Source organism: Mesoplodon densirostris, chromosome 7 (genome assembly GCF_025265405.1).
Source record: "Mesoplodon densirostris isolate mMesDen1 chromosome 7, mMesDen1 primary haplotype, whole genome shotgun sequence".
NCBI classification, from domain to species: Eukaryota; Metazoa; Chordata; class Mammalia; order Artiodactyla; family Ziphiidae; genus Mesoplodon; species Mesoplodon densirostris.
In genome coordinates, this window is record NC_082667.1 from 72,763,993 (window position 1) to 72,782,386 (window position 18,394).

At 36.6% G+C, this 18,394-nt stretch overlaps 1 protein-coding gene across 7 annotated transcripts in view; it reads left to right on the forward strand.

Moving 5' to 3' along the window:
- Nucleotides 1-15,427, forward strand: part of NUCB2 (nucleobindin 2) — a 113,120-nt gene extending 97,693 nt beyond the window's left edge. For 5 of the 7 annotated variants that reach the window (XM_060105077.1, XM_060105076.1, XM_060105078.1 and 2 more), the window contains 7 exons: nt 120-210; nt 804-862; nt 960-1,052; nt 2,232-2,321; nt 14,025-14,195; nt 14,484-14,565; nt 14,993-15,105. In XM_060105077.1, coding sequence (XP_059961060.1) covers nt 120-210; nt 804-862; nt 960-1,052; nt 2,232-2,321; nt 14,025-14,195; nt 14,484-14,565; nt 14,993-15,000 — 594 coding nt within the window. In that variant the 3' untranslated portion in view covers nt 15,001-15,105. Of the gene's footprint in view, nt 1-119; nt 211-803; nt 863-959; nt 1,053-2,231; nt 2,322-14,024; nt 14,196-14,483; nt 14,574-14,992; nt 15,106-15,171 lie in introns of those variants that run through there. The other 2 variants (XM_060105073.1, XM_060105074.1) reach the window with 2 other exon arrangements.
- The last annotated feature ends 2,967 nt before the right edge of the window (nt 15,428-18,394 follow it).

Below are 18,394 nucleotides of genomic sequence, written 5' to 3' on the forward strand. Positions count from 1 at the left end.
TTAGTACTTAAAATCTTGAATCTTAATTCTGCAAAGTTTTTCAATTTTATATTTTATTTTGAGCCTATATACATAGATTATAGTTTGTTTTGAGTGCCTTTTTTAAAATTGATTCACAGGGAAGCAAAGATCAACTAAAAGAAGTGTGGGAAGAGACTGATGGATTGGATCCTAATGACTTTGACCCCAAGACATTTTTCAAATTACATGGTAACAGATTTGATACAATATTAATATTTATATCTTTTGTTTGAAAAATTATAGATGCTTTACTCTTAATTGATTTCTGCCAAGGTTTGCTAATCGAGTCCTATTGATAGTAAACATTTAGAGTTTTCCTCTAGGGTAGTATAGTAGTCTTTATTGCTGGTCTGCAGTATAAAGTATTTTAGGTCAGTAGCTATGTCTTTATACTTGCTTTTACTTTGGAGTCATTTTATGACTTATTACAAGTTTCTCTGTAAAATGAAGGCATTTCTGTGACTAGCTAGGTTATATCTAATGGACTTTATGCTGTAATATTAAAATTTACTTTTAGTCTTATAGCATATTGCTTCACTTTATATTTTGGTTAGTATATATATTTTTCTAAATAACTATGAAGAATTATGAATAAGTAGTGAATTGTTATCAGTTGGACTGATCTGAGGCTTCATAAAAAAGAAAGGCACCTTTTTCTGTAGCATGTTGATGCTTCATGTTAAGTAATACTTTTGCAAACCATTTGTAATTAGTTGTATTTTAACTATTAATTTTCTAAGGCATTAAAATCAGTTTTTGCATTTGTAACTTTTAAACTTTAGATGTCAATAGTGATGGCTTCCTAGATGAACAAGAATTAGAAGCCCTATTTACTAAAGAGGTAAATGAGTTCATTAAGTATTCAGTGGTTTTGCTCTGTCTTTTTTCCTTCTATTATCTTCCTTTCTTTTATGTTGGTTTTAAATTTTTCTTTTTAGTTGGAGAAAGTATATGACCCCAAAAATGAAGAGGATGATATGATAGAAATGGAGGAAGAAAGGCTTAGAATGAGGGAACATGTAATGAATGAGGTATGTTTGAAAAGTTTATCTTTTCAAAAAATCCACAGAAGTATTTCTGTGGATTTTTCAAGTTCTTGCAATAAATCTTATTGTAAAATGGAAAATAAATATACATAATAGATATTTAATTGGATTTTGCATTTTTGATCCAGAACAGTCAGTAGGTTCCCTTAGTGTAAATAAAATTATTTTGTAACTGCTTTAAAATATTAAGATGCTGCTGCATATAAAAGAATGCTGTAAAACATTATTTTAGAAGTAAAAAATAATGTAGTCCATTATTTGATATTTTAAATGCTGTATTAGTTTTTGCTAAGAAATTAAAAAACTCAATACCTTAATGGTTTATAACAACAAGTATTTATTTCTTGTTCACATTACTAAGCTGAAAACTCTGAAATAGCTATCATAGGCAGGGTAGCTTAAGCCCACTTTTTTGTTGTTTTGTTTTGTTTTATTTGTTTATTTGTTTTCGGCTGCACCACATGCAGGGATCAAACCAGGGTCCTTGGCAGTGAAAGCATAGAGTCCTAACCACTGGAACACCAGGGAATTCCCCAAGCCCACTGTTTTGCTTCAGTGATTTTCACCTGATATTTGAGCTATTTATGGTAAATTGGGATTTTTGTTGAGTGCTGGCTTCCAAGTACCAAATGAATTTCTTTGGCCATCATAGAATTCACTTTTGTAACTGAATTTGCCATAGTCTATAAGAGCCATTAAACAGGGTTTGGAAAGGTTGTCAACTTTAGCTTTGATTTAGTTAGTTGTTTGTTTTTAGGAAAACAATGTTGAGAGCATTTTAACTCAAACTCCTTTACTCTTGGCTAAAACAGTCTTCTTTCTGGAAAGATTGTTTTTCTTGCCCAAGCACTTGGCTTTGAAAGGAGGTGTGGTAAGGAAAACAATACTAGTCTACCCAGTCATATCAGCAGACTCAAACTTGGTGATCTTTGGGGGTATCAGTTATTTTCAAATTTGAATTATATAGAAGAGAAAGTTATCTATTTTCTGATTCTAGGATAATGTGGAGTGTCCTGTTTTGATTTTTTTCCCTCAGTTTCTCTGGATGTTAGGCTAGCCCTAATTGCTGTATGTTTGTGTAGTAGCATCTATTAGAAGAATTTCTAGTATCTAAATAATGTGAAAGAGTTATTTTATTTTACATGTACCTTTTCCTTTAATCAGGTTGATACTAACAAAGACCGATTGGTGACTCTAGAAGAGTTTTTGAAAGCTACAGAAAAAAAGGAATTCTTGGAGCCAGATAGCTGGGAGGTAATAGAACCTACATGAAATGGGATGTATGGTTCAAGAAATTCTACATCAGTCTATTCTGCTTTTAACTTTTATTCACCATTATGTTTGCATGTATAGTTTTACCATCTTGGCTTTTCATATAAAATGTCACTATAAAATAACGAACTTGATTTCTTGCAAAGCTGGGACAATTGATCTCTATTGGTAATCACATTGCATGTAATTATGTCTTTCTCAAATCGTACTTTTTTTTTTTTTTGCGGTACGCGGGCCTCTCACTGTTGTGGCCTCTCCCGTTGTGGAGCACAGGCTCCGGACGCGCAGGCTCAGTGGCCATGGCTCATGGGCCCAGCCGCTCCACGGCATGTGGGATCTTCCCAGACCAGGGCACGAACCCATGTCCCCTGCATTGGCAGGTGGACTCTCAACCACTGCGCCACCAGGGAAGCCCTAAAATTGTACTGTTTTTATGTGTAAAATAATGTTCATTCTTGAAAATTAAAAATATGGATACAGTTAAAGTATGAATTAGAGGTTACATGTAATTCTACCATCCGGAGGTAGGCACTTAACTTATGCATTGTGTTATGCCAGTTTGGAAATCGTTTGTATATTTAGTATATGCATATATAGCATACAGTGAATAAATAGTGTACTGTCCCATTTTTAGCTTACATATACACATAAATTCATATCTATATATTTTTTTAAATGGCTTCATATATTCACTATATAAATGACTTTGTATGTTTGTGAAATTCTGTTTTTTTAAAATATAACAGTATTTCATGAACATTTTCCAATGCCATGTCTCAAAATCTCGATTTAAAAAATGACCACTTAGCATGCAGTTGTGCGGTTGTAGCATAATTTATATAGCCATTCTTCCAGATTCGGACATTATGGGTCAATTCTAATTTTTTTTACTGTGATAAATAACATTGTGATGACCATCCATTTGTTCATGCATTTGGGGGCATCTGTGATGATTTCCCTGGGATTAATTCCTAGGAATAGAACTATTCTCAAGTTTTATGAACATTTTTTAGTTTCTAAATATATCTGTCAAATTGCTCCTGAAAAGTATTTTAATTTATACCATGGTTTACTGTGTATAAGTGAGTGCATACACATCTTGAACAGAATGGTTGAGAGGTACCAAACAAAGTAGATTGAAAACAGAACATTGTCAACAGGCGCAAGCCGCGGCTATCAGCGTGGACACCAGCGACAGGCATGAAACGCTAAGGCTGCTACTGCAGCCACCAAGAAGCCTGTGTGCAAGCACAGGTCACTATCCACACCACCCCAGGAGCCTGTGCAGCCCGCCACTGCCAGGGTCCAGTGATCCAGAGACAACTTTCCCAGGAGAACACACAGCATGCCTCAGGCTATTGCAAAGTCATGTCAGCCTCTGCCGCCACAGACTCACCCCACATTCTGTACCTTCCCTCCCCACCGGCCTGAGTGAGCCAGAGCCCCCTAATCAGCTGCTACTTTAACCCCATCCTGACTGGGCAAAGAACAGACGCCCTCAGGCGACCTGTATGCAGAGGCGGGGCCAAATCCAAAGATGAACCCCAGGAGCTGTGCGAACAAAGAAGAGAAAGGGAAATTTCTTCCAGCAGCCTCAGGAGCAGCGGATTAAATCTCCACAATCAACTTGATGTACCCTGCATCTGTGTGATACCTGAATAGACAACGAATCATCCCAAAATTGAGCTGGTGGATTTTGGGAGTAACTGTAGACTTGGGGTTTGCTTTCTGCATCTAATTTATTTCTGGTTTTATATTTATCTTAGTTTAGTAATTAGTGTTTATTATCATTGGTAGATTTGTTTATTGATTTGGTTACTCTCTTCCTTTTTTTTATATAGATATATATAGATATATATTTTTTTTTTCCTTTTTCTCTTTTTGTGAGTGTGTATGTGTATGCTTCTTTGTGTGATTTTCTCTGTATAGCTTTGCTTTTACCATTTGTCCTAGGTAATCTTTTTTTGTTGTTGTTTTTAGTATAGTTTTTATTGCTTGTTATCATTGATGGATTTGTTTTTTGGTTTGGTTGCTCTCTTCTTTGTTTCTTTCTTTTTTAATTACTTTTTAATTTATTTTATTTTTAATAATTAAAAAAAAATTTTTATTTTAATTATTTCCTTCCTTCCTTCCTCCCTCCCTCCCTCCCTTCCTTCCTTCCTACAGATGTCAGGCCTGTGTCTCTGAGATGGGAGAGCTGAGTTCAGGACAACTGGTCCACCAGAGACCTCCCATCTTCACATAATATCAAATGGTGAAAGCTCTCCCAGAGATCTCCATCTCAACACTAAGACCCAGCTCCACTAAACGACCAGCAAGCTACAGTGCTGGACACCCTATGCCAAACAACTAGCAAGACAGGAACACAACCCCACCCATTAGCAGAGAGGCTGCCTAAAATCATAATAAGGTCACAGACACCCCAAAACACACCACCAGACATCGTCCTGCCCACCAGAAAGACAAGATCCAGCCTCATCCACCAGAACACAGGCACCAGTCCCCTTGACCTGAATGGCTACACAACCCACTGAACCAACCTTAGCCACTGGGGGCAGACACCAAAAACAACAGGAACTACGAACCTGCAACCTGCAAAAAGAAGACCCCAAACACAGTAAGTTAAGCAAAATGAGAAGACAGAGAAACACACAGCAGATGAAGGAGCAAGGTAAAAACCCACCAGACCAAACAAATGAAGAGGAAATAGGCAGTCTACCTGAAAAACAATTCAGAGTAATGATAGTAAAGATGATCCAAAATCTTGGAAATAGAATGGAGAAAATACAAGAAACGTTTAACAAGGACCTAGAAGAACTAAAGAGCAAACAAACAATGATGAACAACAAAATAAATTAAATTAAAAATTCTCTAGAAGGGGGCTTCCCTGGTGGCGCAGTGGTTGAGGGTCCACCTGCCGATGCAGGGGAGGCAGGTTCATGCCCCGGTCCGGGAAGATCCCACATGCTGCGGAGTGGCTAGGCCCGTGAGCCATGGCCGCTGAGCCAGCGTGTCCGGAGCCTGTGCTCCACAACGGGAGAGGCCACAACAGTGAGAGGCCCGCGTAGTGCAAAAAAAAAAAAAAAAAAAAAAAAAAAAAAAAAAAAATTCTCTAGAAGGAATAAATAGCAGAATAACTGAGGCAGAAGAACAGATAAGTGACCTGGAAGATAAAATAGTGGAAATAACTACCGCAGAGCGGAATAAAGAAAAAAGAATGAAAACAATTGAGGACAGTCTCAGAAACCTCTGGGACAACATTAAATGCACTAACATTCAAATTATAGGAGTCCCAGAAGAAGAAGAGAACAAGAAAGGGACTGAGAAAATATTTGAAGAGATTATGGTTGAAAACTTCCCTAATATGGGAAAGGAAATAGTCAATCAAGTCCAGGAAGCACAGAGAGTCCAATACAGGATAAATCCAAGGAGGAACATGCCAACACACATATTAATCAAATGATCAAAATTTAAATACAAAGAAAAATATTAAAAACAGTAAGGGAAAGCAACAAATAACATACAAGGGAATCCCCATAAAGTTAACAGCTGATCTTTCAGGAGGAACTCTGCAAGCCAGAAGGGAGTGGCAGGACATATTTAAAGTGATGATAGGGAAAAACCTACAACCAACATTACGCCACCCAGCAAGGAACTCATTCAGATTCGACGGAGAAATTAAAACCTTTATAGACAAGCAAAAGCTAAGAGAATTCAGCACCACCAAATCAGCTTTACAACAAATGCTAAAGGAACTTCTCTAGGCTGGAAACACAAGAGAAGGAAAAGACCTACAATAACAAACCCAAAACAATTAAGAAAATGGTAATAAGAACATACATATTGAAAACTGCCATAAATGTAAATGGATTAAATGCTCCAACCAAAAGACATAGACTGGCTGAATGGATACAAAAACAAGACCTGTATATATGCTGTCTACAAGAGACCTACTTCAGGCCTAGGGACACATACAGACTGAAAGTGAAGGGATGGAAAAAGATATTCCATGCAAATGGAAATCAAAAGAAAGCTGGAGTAACAATTCTCATATCATAAAACAGACTTTAAAATAAAGACTATTACAAGAGACAAAGAGGGACACTACATAATGATCAAGGGATCAATCCAAGAAGAAGATATAACAATTGTAAATATTTATGCACCCAATATAGGAGCACCCCAATACATAAGGCAAATGCTAACAGCCATAAAAGGGGAAATCAACAGTAACACAATCATAGTAGGGGGCTTTAACACCCCACTTTCACCAATGGACAGATCATCCAAAATGAAAATACATAAGGAAACAGAAACTTGAAATGATACATTAAACAAGATGGACTTAATCAATATTTATAGGACATTCTATCCAAAACCAACAGAATACACTTTCTTCTCCAGTGCTCATAGAACATTCTCCAGGATAGATCCTATCTTGGGCCACAAATCAAGCCTTGGTAAATTTAAGAAAATTGAAATTGTATCAGGTATCTTTTCCAACCACAATGCTATGAGACTAGATATCAATTACAGGAAAAAATCTGTAAAAAGTGCAAACACATGGAGGCTAAACAATACACTACTAAAGAACCAAGATATCACTGAAGAAATCAAAGAGGAAATCAAGCAATACCTAGAGACAAATGACAATGAAAACACGACCACCCAAAACCTATGGGATGCAGCAAAAGCAGTTCTAAGGGGGAAGTTTATAGCAATACAATCCTACCTCAAGAAACAAGAAACATCTCAAATAAAGCAACCTAACCTTACACCTAAAGCAGTTAGAGAAAGAATGACAAAAAAACCCAAAGTTAGCAGAAGGAAAGAAATCATAAACATCAGATCAGAAATAAATGAAAAAGAAGTGAAAGAAACAGTAGCAAAGATCAAGAAAACTAAAAGCTGATTCTTTGAGAAGATAAACAAAATTGACAAACCATTAGGCAGACTCATCAAGAAAAAAAGGGAGAAAGCTCAAATCAATAGAATTAGAAATGAAAAAGGAGAAGTAACAACTGACACTGCAGAAATAGAAAGGATCGTGAGAGATTACTATAAGCAACTATATGCCAATAAAATGGACAACCTGGAAGAAATGGACAAATTCTTAGAAAAGCACAACATTCCGAGACTGAACCAGGAAGATAGAAAATATAAACAGACCAATCACAAGCACTGAAATTGAGGCTGTGATTAAAAATCTTCCAACAAACAAAAGCCCAAGACCAGATGGCTTCACAGGCGAATTCTATAAAACATATAGAGAAGAGCTAACACCTATCCTTCTCAAACTCTTCCAAGATATAGCAGAGGGAGGAAAACTCCCAAACTCATTCTATGAGGCCACCATCACCCTGAGACCAAAACCAGATAAAGATGTCACAAAGAAAACTACAGGCCAATATCACTGATGAACATACATGCAAAAATCCTCAACAAAATACTAGCAAACAGAATCCAACAGCACATTAAAAGGATCATACACCATGATCAAGTGGGGTTTATCCCAGGAATACAAGGATTCTTCAATATTCGCAAATCAATGTGATAAAATATATTAACAACTTGAACGAGATAAACCATATGATCATCTCAATAGTTGCAGAAAAAGCTTTTGACAAAATTCAACACCCATTTATGATAAAAACCCTCCAGAAAGTAAGCACAGAGGGAACTTACCTCAACTTAATAATGGCCATATATTACAAACCCACAGCCAACATCGTTCTCAATGGTGAAAAACTGAAACCATTTCCTCTAAGATCAGGAACAAGACAAGGTTGTCCACTCTCACCACTATTATTCAACATAGTTTTGGAAGTTTTAGCCACAGCAATCAGAGAAGAAAAATAAAAGGAATCCAAATTGGAAAAGAAGTAAAACTGTCACTGTTTGCAGATGACATGGTAGTATACACAGAAAATCCTAAAGATGCCACCAGAAAACTACTAAAGCTAATCAATGAATTTGGTAAAGTATCAGGATACAAAATTAATGCACAGCAATCTCTTGCATTCTTATACTCTAATGATGAAAAATCTGAAAGAGAAATTAAGGAAACACTCCCATTTACCATTGCAACAAGAAGAATGAAATACCTAGGAATAAACCTACCTAAGCAGACAAAAGACCTGTACTCAGAAAACTATAAGACACTGATGAAAAAAACTAAAGATGATACAAACAGACAGAGATATACCATGTTCTTGGATTGGAAGAATCAACATTGTGAAAATGACTATACTACCCAAAGCAATCTATAGATTCAGTGCAATCCCTATCAAACTACCAATGGCATTTTTCACAGAACTAGAACAAAAATTTCGCAATTTGTATGGAAACACAAAATACCCCGAAGAGCCAAAGCAATCTTGAGAAAGAAAAAAAGAGCTGGAGGAATCAGGCTCCTAGACTTCAGACTATACTACAAAGCTACAGTAATCAACAAGTATGGTACTGGCACAAAAACAGAAATATAGATCAATGGAACAGGACAGAAGCTCAGAGATAAACCCACGCACATATGGCCACCTTATTTTTGATAAAGGAGGCAAGAATATACACTGGAGAAAAGACAGCCTCTTCAATAAGTGGTGCTGGGAAAATTGGACAACTACATATAAAAGAATGAAATTAGAGGGGCTTCCCTGGTGGCACAGTGGTTGGAGTCCGCCTACCGATGCAGGGGACGCAGGTTCGTGCCCCGGTCTGGGAGGATCCCGCATGCCGTGGAGCGGCTGGGCCCGTGAGCCATGGCTGCCGAGACTGTGCGTCCGGGGCCTGTGCTCCTCAACAGGAGAGGCCACAGTGGTGAGAGGACCGTGTACCGTAAAAAAAAAAAAAAGAAAAAAAAGAATAAAAGAATGAAATTAGAATACTCTCTAACACCATACACAAAAATAAACTCAAAATGGATTAAAGACCTAAGTGTAAGGCCAGACACTATAAAATTTTTAGAGGAAAACATAGGCAGAACACTCTATGACATAAATCAGAGCAAGATCCTTTTTGACCCACCTCCTAGAGAAATTGAAATAAAAACAAAAATAAATGGTACCTAATGAAAATTAAAAGCTTTTGCACAGCAAAGGAAACCATAAACAAGACGAAAGACAACCCTCAGAATGGGAGAAAATATTTGCAAATGAAGCATCTGGCAAAGGATTAATCTCCAAAATTTACATGCAGCTCAATATCAAAAAAACAAACACCCCAGTCCAAACATGGCCAGAAGACCTAAATAGACATTTCTCCAAAGAAGATATACAGATTGCCAACAAACACATGAAAGGATGCTCAACATCACTAATCATTAGAGAAATGCAAATCAAAACTACAATAAGGTATCACCTCACACCAGTCAGAATGGCCATCATCAAAAAATTTACAAACAGTAAATGCTGGAGTGGGTGTGGAGAAAAGGAAACCTTCTTGCACTGTTGGTGGGAATGTAAATTGATACAGCCAGTTTGGAGAACAGTATGGAGGTTCCTTAAAAAACTAAAAATAGAAATACCGTAAGACCCAGCAATCCCACTACTAGACATATATCCTGAGAAAACCATAATTCAAAAAGAGTCATGTACCCCAATATTCATTGCAGCTCTATTTACAACAGCCAGGACATGGAAGCAACCTAAGTGTCTATCGACAGATGAATGGATAAATAAGATGTGGCACATATATACAATGGAATATTACTCAGCCATAAAAGGAAACGAAATTGAGTTATTTGTAGTGAGGTGGATGGACCTAGAGTCTGTCATACAGAGTGAACTAAGAAAGAGAAAAACATATACCGTATGCTAACACACATATATGGAATCTAAAAAAATATATATATGGTCCTGAAGAACCTAGGGGCAGGACAGGAATAAAGACACAGATGTAGAGAATGGACTTGAGGACACGGGGGTGGGGGAAGGGTAAGCTGGGACGAAGTGAGAGAGTGACGTGGACATATATACACTACCAAATGTAAAATAGGTAGCTAGTGGGAAGCAGCTGCATAGCACAGGGAGAGCAGCTTGGTGCTTTGTGACCACCTAGAGGGCTGGGATAGGGAGGGTGGGAGGGAGACACAAGAGGGAGGAGATATGGGGATATATGTATATGTATAGCTGATTCACTTTGTTATAAAGCAGAAACTAACACCATTGTAAAGCAATTATGCTCCAATAATGATGTTAAAAAAAAAAGAACATTGTCTTTTTCTATATAAAATAAAAAGATTACCTTTTTAATTAGTTTGAGATAGGGTGGCCAACTGTCCTGGTTTACCCGGACTGTGGAGTTTCCCAGGATGCGGAACTTTTCAGTGTTACAACCTGGACAGTCCTGGACTAATTGGGACGATTGGTCATCTTAGTTTGAGGTTAAAGAAATCAGCTTCTTTTTTGTTGTAGGTTTTTGTCTAATATTTGAACTATTTCTGGACATTGGTGAAGAAAAAGAATGCTAAGATTATTTGAACATGAATTCCCTTGAGTGCTTCTGGTGAACTGGATCAATAGATAATTACATACCTTTTTCACTTTGGCATAATTTCAGATTTACAAAAAAGTTGCAAGAATGAACAAGGAATTCCTGAATACCTTTCACCCAGATTTCCCATTTTACTACATTTGCTTTCTCCCTCTCCTTTTCTCTCTTTCTCTATTTTTAATCTGTGTGTGTGTGTATTTATATATAACATATATAATTACTTTTGAGAGTAAGTTGCACACAATGCTGCTTTAACCTTAAATACTTGAGTGTGTATTTTTTGCAAACAAAGATTTATCTTACATAATCACAATAAGATTATCAATGCTACACACACAATACTATAATCTCTAGATTTTATTGAGAATTTTGTCAATTTTTCCTGTATTGGTCTTTATAGCAAAAGAAACTCCAAGATCATGCATTGGATTTAGTTGTAATGTCTTTCTAGTCTACTTTAATCTGAAACAGTTCCTGAGTCTTTGTATCTCATAGCATTGATATTTCTAAAAATTACAGATCATTTATTTTGTAGAATGTCCCTCATTTTGAATTCGTCTGCTGTTTCCTTATGATTCCTGCTTTTGGTAGGAATATCACTGAAGTGATGCTAAGTGCATCATATGAAGAATCATATGCTGCTGATTATTTCCATAACTGGCAATGTTAACTTTGATTATTTGGTTAAGGCGGTGTCTACCAGGTTTTCTCACTGTAAAATTACTATTTTACCTTTTGTAATTTGAAAAGTATCTTGTCTATCCCGCCATACTGCCAGAATCAGAAGTCAGCTTAAAAAAAAAAAAATCACTCAACATCATATCAAAAGTATTTCCAAATACTATTTGTAAGCGTTGTTTTAATAACTATGGAGGTGCTTAATTGTTTTCTGAGGGTTAGACATTTAGGTTATTTCCAGTCTTTTATTGTTATTTTAAAAGATAGGGCTTCCCTGGTGGCGCAGTGGTTGAGAGTCCGCCTGCCGATGCAGGGGACGCGGGTTCGTGCCCCGGTCCGGGAAGATCCCACATGCCGCAGAGCGGCTGGGCCCGTGAGCCATGGCCACTGAGCCTGCGCGTCCGGAGCCTGGGCTCCGCAACGGGAGAGGCCACAAAAGTGAGAAGCCCGCGTATCGCAAAAAAATAAATAAATAAATAAAATAAAATAAATAAAAGATAGTGCTGCTATAAACACATTTTTATATAAAGTTTTTATGGGTTCAGGGTTATTTTCTAAGATAATTCTCAGTGTAGCATTACCGGGACCAAGGGAATATTTTTAAGGTTGTTGATATACTTTGTAAAAGTGCTTTTCAAAAGAATTGTACCAATTTACATTTCCACCAATAAAAAATGAGATTGCTCTACTTTTTAAAAAGGTATTGTCTTTGGGGATATACTTTGAGACTCATTATCTACGGGGTTTAGCATTCATTGATGAATCTAGCTAGAATAACTTGTTACTGTGACTGTTGACAAATGGTAATTTTCTAATCATCATTCCTTAGTTGGCTTTCCGCTGTAGGTGGAAAAAGCCAATATTCCCTTGGCTTTCCACTGTAGCTGTTCCTTCTCCCTTCTCTAGTTGTTTGTATCAACATAGACTCTTGGCTTCTTATTTTATTATTATTATTATTTTTAATTTATTTATTTATTTTTGGCTGTGTTGGGTCTTCGTTTCCGTGTGAGGGCGTCTCTAGTTGCGGAGAGCAGGGGCCACTCTTCATCGCGGTGCGTGGGCCTCTCACTGTCGCGGCCTTTCGTTGTGGAGCACAGGCTCCAGACGCACAGACTCAGTAGCTGTGGCTCACGGGCCTAGTTGCTCCGTGGCATGTGGGATCCTCCCAGACCAGGGCTCAAACCCGTGTCCCCTGCATTGGCAGGCAGATTCTTAACCACTGCGCCACCAGGGAAGCCCTTGGCTTCTTATTTTATTCAGTAAACTTGAATTCTTACTATCATTTGTTTTCAATGCTCAAATTGTCCCTGATTCGGCTAGTAGGAGTTTCCTCAGACTGGCTTTTGTGTCCTTCAGGCATGTCCCTATCATTCTTTGAGGACTTCCTTACTTTTTAGCGTAATAAGGTGTCCAAGGCTCATCTTATTCTTTCTCTGCCTTACCTCTGGAATCAGACATTTTTCTGAGGAGCACTGGTTCCTTTTAGTGGAGATCGATATTACAGCCCAGGATCTGGACACTGGATTTGCACCTTGCTACTGGAGTGCCATTGCTTCTAGGCCTTATCAAGTAACAGAGCTGAGGGATTAAAAAAAAAAAATATATATATATATATATATATATATATATATATATAAAATATATATTTATAGTATGTGTATGTGTGTATATATATACACGCATGCATGCACATATGTATATAGACACATCTACACATTTATATTCATTTTTGTATATTTAGCTATCAAGATGTATTAAAACTCATGAGTTCACACTGATATCTCCTTAAATTTCAATCTAACACTTCTATTTGCAATACAACATTCTTTTTCTCTTTCCATATTTCATACAAAGCCTGGCTCTCATGTTCCACAATAATATTGTATTTATTTGTTCAATCCTAAGATGTACAAAGAGTTTCAGAATTGCTAATCGATGCCTCTGCAAAGCCAGACTTTAATATTTGTTTACAGTTTTTGTTGTTGTTTTAGCCTAAGGGCATATAGTCCAAATGCTGTGATCAAAAGTTTCTTGGGTTAGTTCTTTTTTCCTTCCCCCTTCTGTGGATTATTTTATTCACTTAAAATAAAAGTATTATTTGTTTCTATTTGTATTCAATTTGCAGAGGTTTTCTGTCCTTGTGGATTTTTATTTATTTTCTTTTTTTCTTTGAGTATGTGAAACATTGATATGTTTCCAACAATCAAATCTGTGCAAAAAAAGGCATATTCAAAGGAGTGTGATTTTTTTTCCCACGTTGTCTTTGTCCTTTCCACCCAGTTCTCCCCTTATTCTGTAGGTAACCAATCTCATTAGTTTCTGGATTTTCCTTCCTGTTATATCTTTTGCCCAAATAAGTACAAGTGTATATATTCTTATTTCCCCTTCTTTCTTACCCAAAAGATGTAATACTATAGATATTCTTTTGTACTTTGCTAAGCATAGAATTTTAAAGCTGAATCAGACCTTTTTGTTTTCTTTCTAAGGTTATTCTTTTCTCATTTTTTTGTCTTTTAGACATTGGATCAACAACAGTTCTTCACAGAGGAAGAACTGAAGCAATATGAAAATCTTATCTCCCTACAAGAAACTGAACTTAAGAAAAAGGCAGATGAGCTTCAGAAACAAAAAGAAGAGCTACAACATCAGCATGACCAACTTGAGGCTCAGAAACTGGAATATCATCAGGTGATATTTTGTAAAAAGGCTTGTGGCATTAAAAATTATTTTAGGGGCTTTGCTACAAGCCTGTGTTTTTGTAATATATTTCAATTAGCTGTCGTATTTTAAATTTTAGTATTTTTTAAACTGCATTTTTTAAACTTCCTTGTTGAATATTAATCTAAATTATAGAATGTGAATATCCAATTTTGGAAAGCAATTTTCAGTTAGTTTGTTGTGCATTGTCAAAGGTCATACATATCAGAGAAAATCAAATAACGCTTACTTTTAAGGCATTCTTTTTCCATACACTAGGTTTTACAGCAGATGGAACAAAAAAAATTACAACAAGAAATTTCCCCATCAGTGCCTGGTGGGGAATCAAAGATCCAGCCACGTATGTAATTTTGTTTATTTGTTTGTTTGTTTGAGGAAATTAAAAAATTGAATAAATAGAAATTCACATTTATTAGAAATATAGTTTCAAATCATTAATATCTGTGCTATTTTATGTTTATTTGTCGAAATAGAGCAATTTGTGTTACAGAAAAATGAAAAAGCCTCTAAAATGTTTATACATCAGTACATTTCAAAAGCTATATAATTTGATAGCCATATGCATGGTGAAATGATTTTTTTCAGTATTATTCATAATTCTTCCTAATCAATTATTGATATTATCAGAGAACATGTTTTTTAATTGTAATCGATGATTAACTAAACATAGTTAAAAAGCAAATACTCAATATATCTAAGTATAAAAGAATACTCAGAATAAAGGAAGATACCTTTAAAATGAGGGCATATCTTTTTTTTTTGAACAGGTATTTAAAGTCCAAAGTCCACCAGAACTTAGAATAAAATCGTTACATCATCATGTGTGTCATCTTTTTACCTCCCTTCCTTTTCCTCTGCTCAATAAATATTTTAAACCATATATGGAATAAAGGAAGACACTTTTTAAATGAGAACTTTTTTTTTTTTTTTTTTTTTTTGGACACAGATGTTTAAGGATTGAAGTCTACCAGAACCAGGAAGGAAACAAACTCAATACCTGCTCTCATTTTCATACCTCTTTTCTTTTTCCTTTGTTCTCCTTTAGTGATTTAATTAAGTGGCTTTATGCCATAATTTAATGAAACTATTAGTAACTATTTAAGTGAGAAAGTGCCACCCACTGCTTTTAAAATAAATTGTTTTCTCTTATTCATAAAGGTAAATACTCTTTTATGGGTGCTTATCATCCCCTTTCTCAATAAAAGCTCTTTGATATTAATAATTCTTCTCCTGAGAAGACCATAGTATTCCCCAGTGTGTGTTGGTAACTTTTTCCTACTTTCAGCAATCTTAACTGCTAGAAAGTCTTCTACCGAACAGCTCTTGCTACCACTTAAGATCATTTTTCATTTACATTTTTGCTTTATACTCTATCATTCAAGATCAGGTTTTGCTACATATAACAGAAAACCCAAAGATAATCGTGGTTTAAACTGAATAAGAACTTTTGCCTTTTACATAGAAGAAATCTGGAAGTAGGTGGTGTACAGGTTCCTATCTTTCTCCTCTGCTCTCCCCAGTGCATAGTTTTTTTTCTCGAGTTATTTCATTCTCAGGGTCCAAGATGGCTCTTGGAGGCAGTGGGGAAGGGCAACAAAAGGAACGTCCCCCAGTTGAATCAGCTTCCTTGATGCAATTTTCCCAGAGAACCACATAGCATTCGAATTTACATCTCATTGGCCAGAGCTGTGTCACATGGCCATCTAGCTGCTAGGGAAGCTGAGAAATCCATGTGGCAATGGGACCAGCTAAAAGTTAGGATTCTTTTAGGAAGGATTCCCTTTAAGAAGGGAAGAGGGAATGTTTGGTAGGCAACTTACAGCTTTAATTTAAACAGCCTTTTGGTTACCTAAATATCTATGTACATTATTCCGAAACAGAAAACGCTCACTTCCCCCACCTCAAAAGGAAACCACCAAAACCCAATCTATTATTGCATGTAGTTCAAAGCCCATGACATCTGAGTATAGTCCCCTCCGTCAGGTTAGGATGTGGTTTTTTAATGTTCTGGTCATCTGCAAACTAAAAAGCAACATGTCTGCCCCCTGAGCACCATATGCATAATGGGATAGATACAGGATAACTGCAATAAAATCAACCTTTTAGAAAAGGGGAAAACAGGAAACATAGCAGTCATCTTTCCATAACAATTAAAAAAATACTGCTTGGCAAAAATAGCAAGGTCTCTCTGCTCTGTCCATAAATATATTCTTTGGTTTTTCTATTAGGCAACCCCTGCTTCACCTTTCTGGGAGGAACTCCCTTGTCTAATGTCCTCAGGGGCCTTTGGCATTGCCCTCTAGGATGTTTCTATTGCCCATTAACCTTCAAGGACGCAAGTGGGCGTTGGAAAGTGTCCTCTTCTTGAAGCCTGGACAGTCTTCGTACTTCATTTCCTGTTATTGTGGGTTTGGGGCCTCGGGATTGTTTCAGATAGTTACAGGCTGTTTCAGGCCAGGTTTAGGGTTTTATTTGTTTTTGTTTTGTTTTGCTTTTTGGCAAAACAGTTCCCTAAAAAGTTGTAAGTTTCTGGTCTGTTTTCTTCAATTATTACCACAAAGATCTTGTCAAGACGTATTTAACAAAGAACCTCATCTTTTACTTGCTGGCCTCTGTGTTCTTTTCTCCCCTTGAGTCTTAAATGACTGGTACCCACTTGGGATTGTTTTAAACTATAGGCTTGGATGGGATAACAACAGTCTTAATCTGATCTTTTTCCTTAGGATGGCTCCCATTATTCGGCAGAAAATTCTTAAGGGAAGTTTCTTGGAAAGGTTGTGAAAGCTTTAGCAGCTTCCTCAGAACCTTTACTTATAACTGTTTCAGTTTGGAATACGGTAGTACAGTAGTTGACTTTTTCAATTCCTCAGGGCTCCAGATTTGGGACTTTATCAATTAATTTGGTAGATAGAGAGCAGTTCTCTCGGCAAAGCTATATTGCCTTCCATCTCTGCAGACTTGCTCACCTTAGCCCGAGCCACATCTCTCCTGTAGGACTTTTCTGAAGGAGGCAAGGCGCAGCCCACACATGCTAGCATTCTGAAATTCTACCACCATTTTCTCTGATACCTTAAACTCAGTTGGCATGAAGTATCACTGCCCCAAACCCTACCTTCTTAACTAAGCCAGTGCCATTTTTCAGATCCTTTTACTTGCTGCACTTTACTTCTAGCTACCAAATTCTGTATAGGTTAAGATTCTTCATTGTAAGTAATAGAATCATCTTCAGCTACTAAACAGAATGGGATTGATGGGTGGGGGGCAGTGTATAGATAGCTCACAGAATCTTTGGGAGGGCTGAAAGAACAGAACTTAGGCTGAGCTTCTAGGAACTGCATCATGAGACTGGGCTGCCAAAGAAGCTGCTGCTTTTGGAACAATCAAGAAGCTGCCTGCTAAATCAGGAAGCCACCTGCCAGATTAGGAAGTCATGAAGTTGCCAGCTCCAGAACCACACCACCTCTGCCTTGCTTTGTGTCAGCAAAAATGGATATTTCATGTCCTGCTTCTGTCCCCATGTAACTCAGTTCTGAGTAAAAGTTTCAAGTGAGTACATCTGATTGTTTGGACCAGTCATATCTGGAACCCTAGCTGCAAGGGAGGTTGGGAAATAATATTTAATTTCCTACCCCTGTAGTACAGGAATGCATGTTTAAAGCTGTTGAGTGAACAAATCCACTGTAATACCTCAAAATTTTACATTGTTTCTTTTAACATTAATAATTTTTAAAACTCTTAGTTCTCATTTTACAAATTTTAAAATAATCATTGTATACTCCTCCAAACACTTCAGATTTTTTCCCTTAAATCATGGATCCCAAAATTAAATATAGCAATCTAGAAAAGTTCTGCTTATATGTAGCTTAAAAAAACCCACAGAAATCACTCAGCAGAGTAATGCTATGTTTCTTTAGAGATAGAGAAGAATTCCTATCTCTGTTGTTTAAATTGTAGGAAATATTTTAAAATGATCTGGGATATCCTTTTGTTGATGACTCTATCTGTAAGTGGTATTGTGATAAGACAGGGATTCACCTAGGATAAATTTTTTTAGATGGTGGACTGGGGTCAAATCAGAAAGTAATTGGAGACAATAATATTGTACTTTTATGAAATGTGACAAATATCAATACAACAGCAGTCATATTACAATATATTAAATATATCAA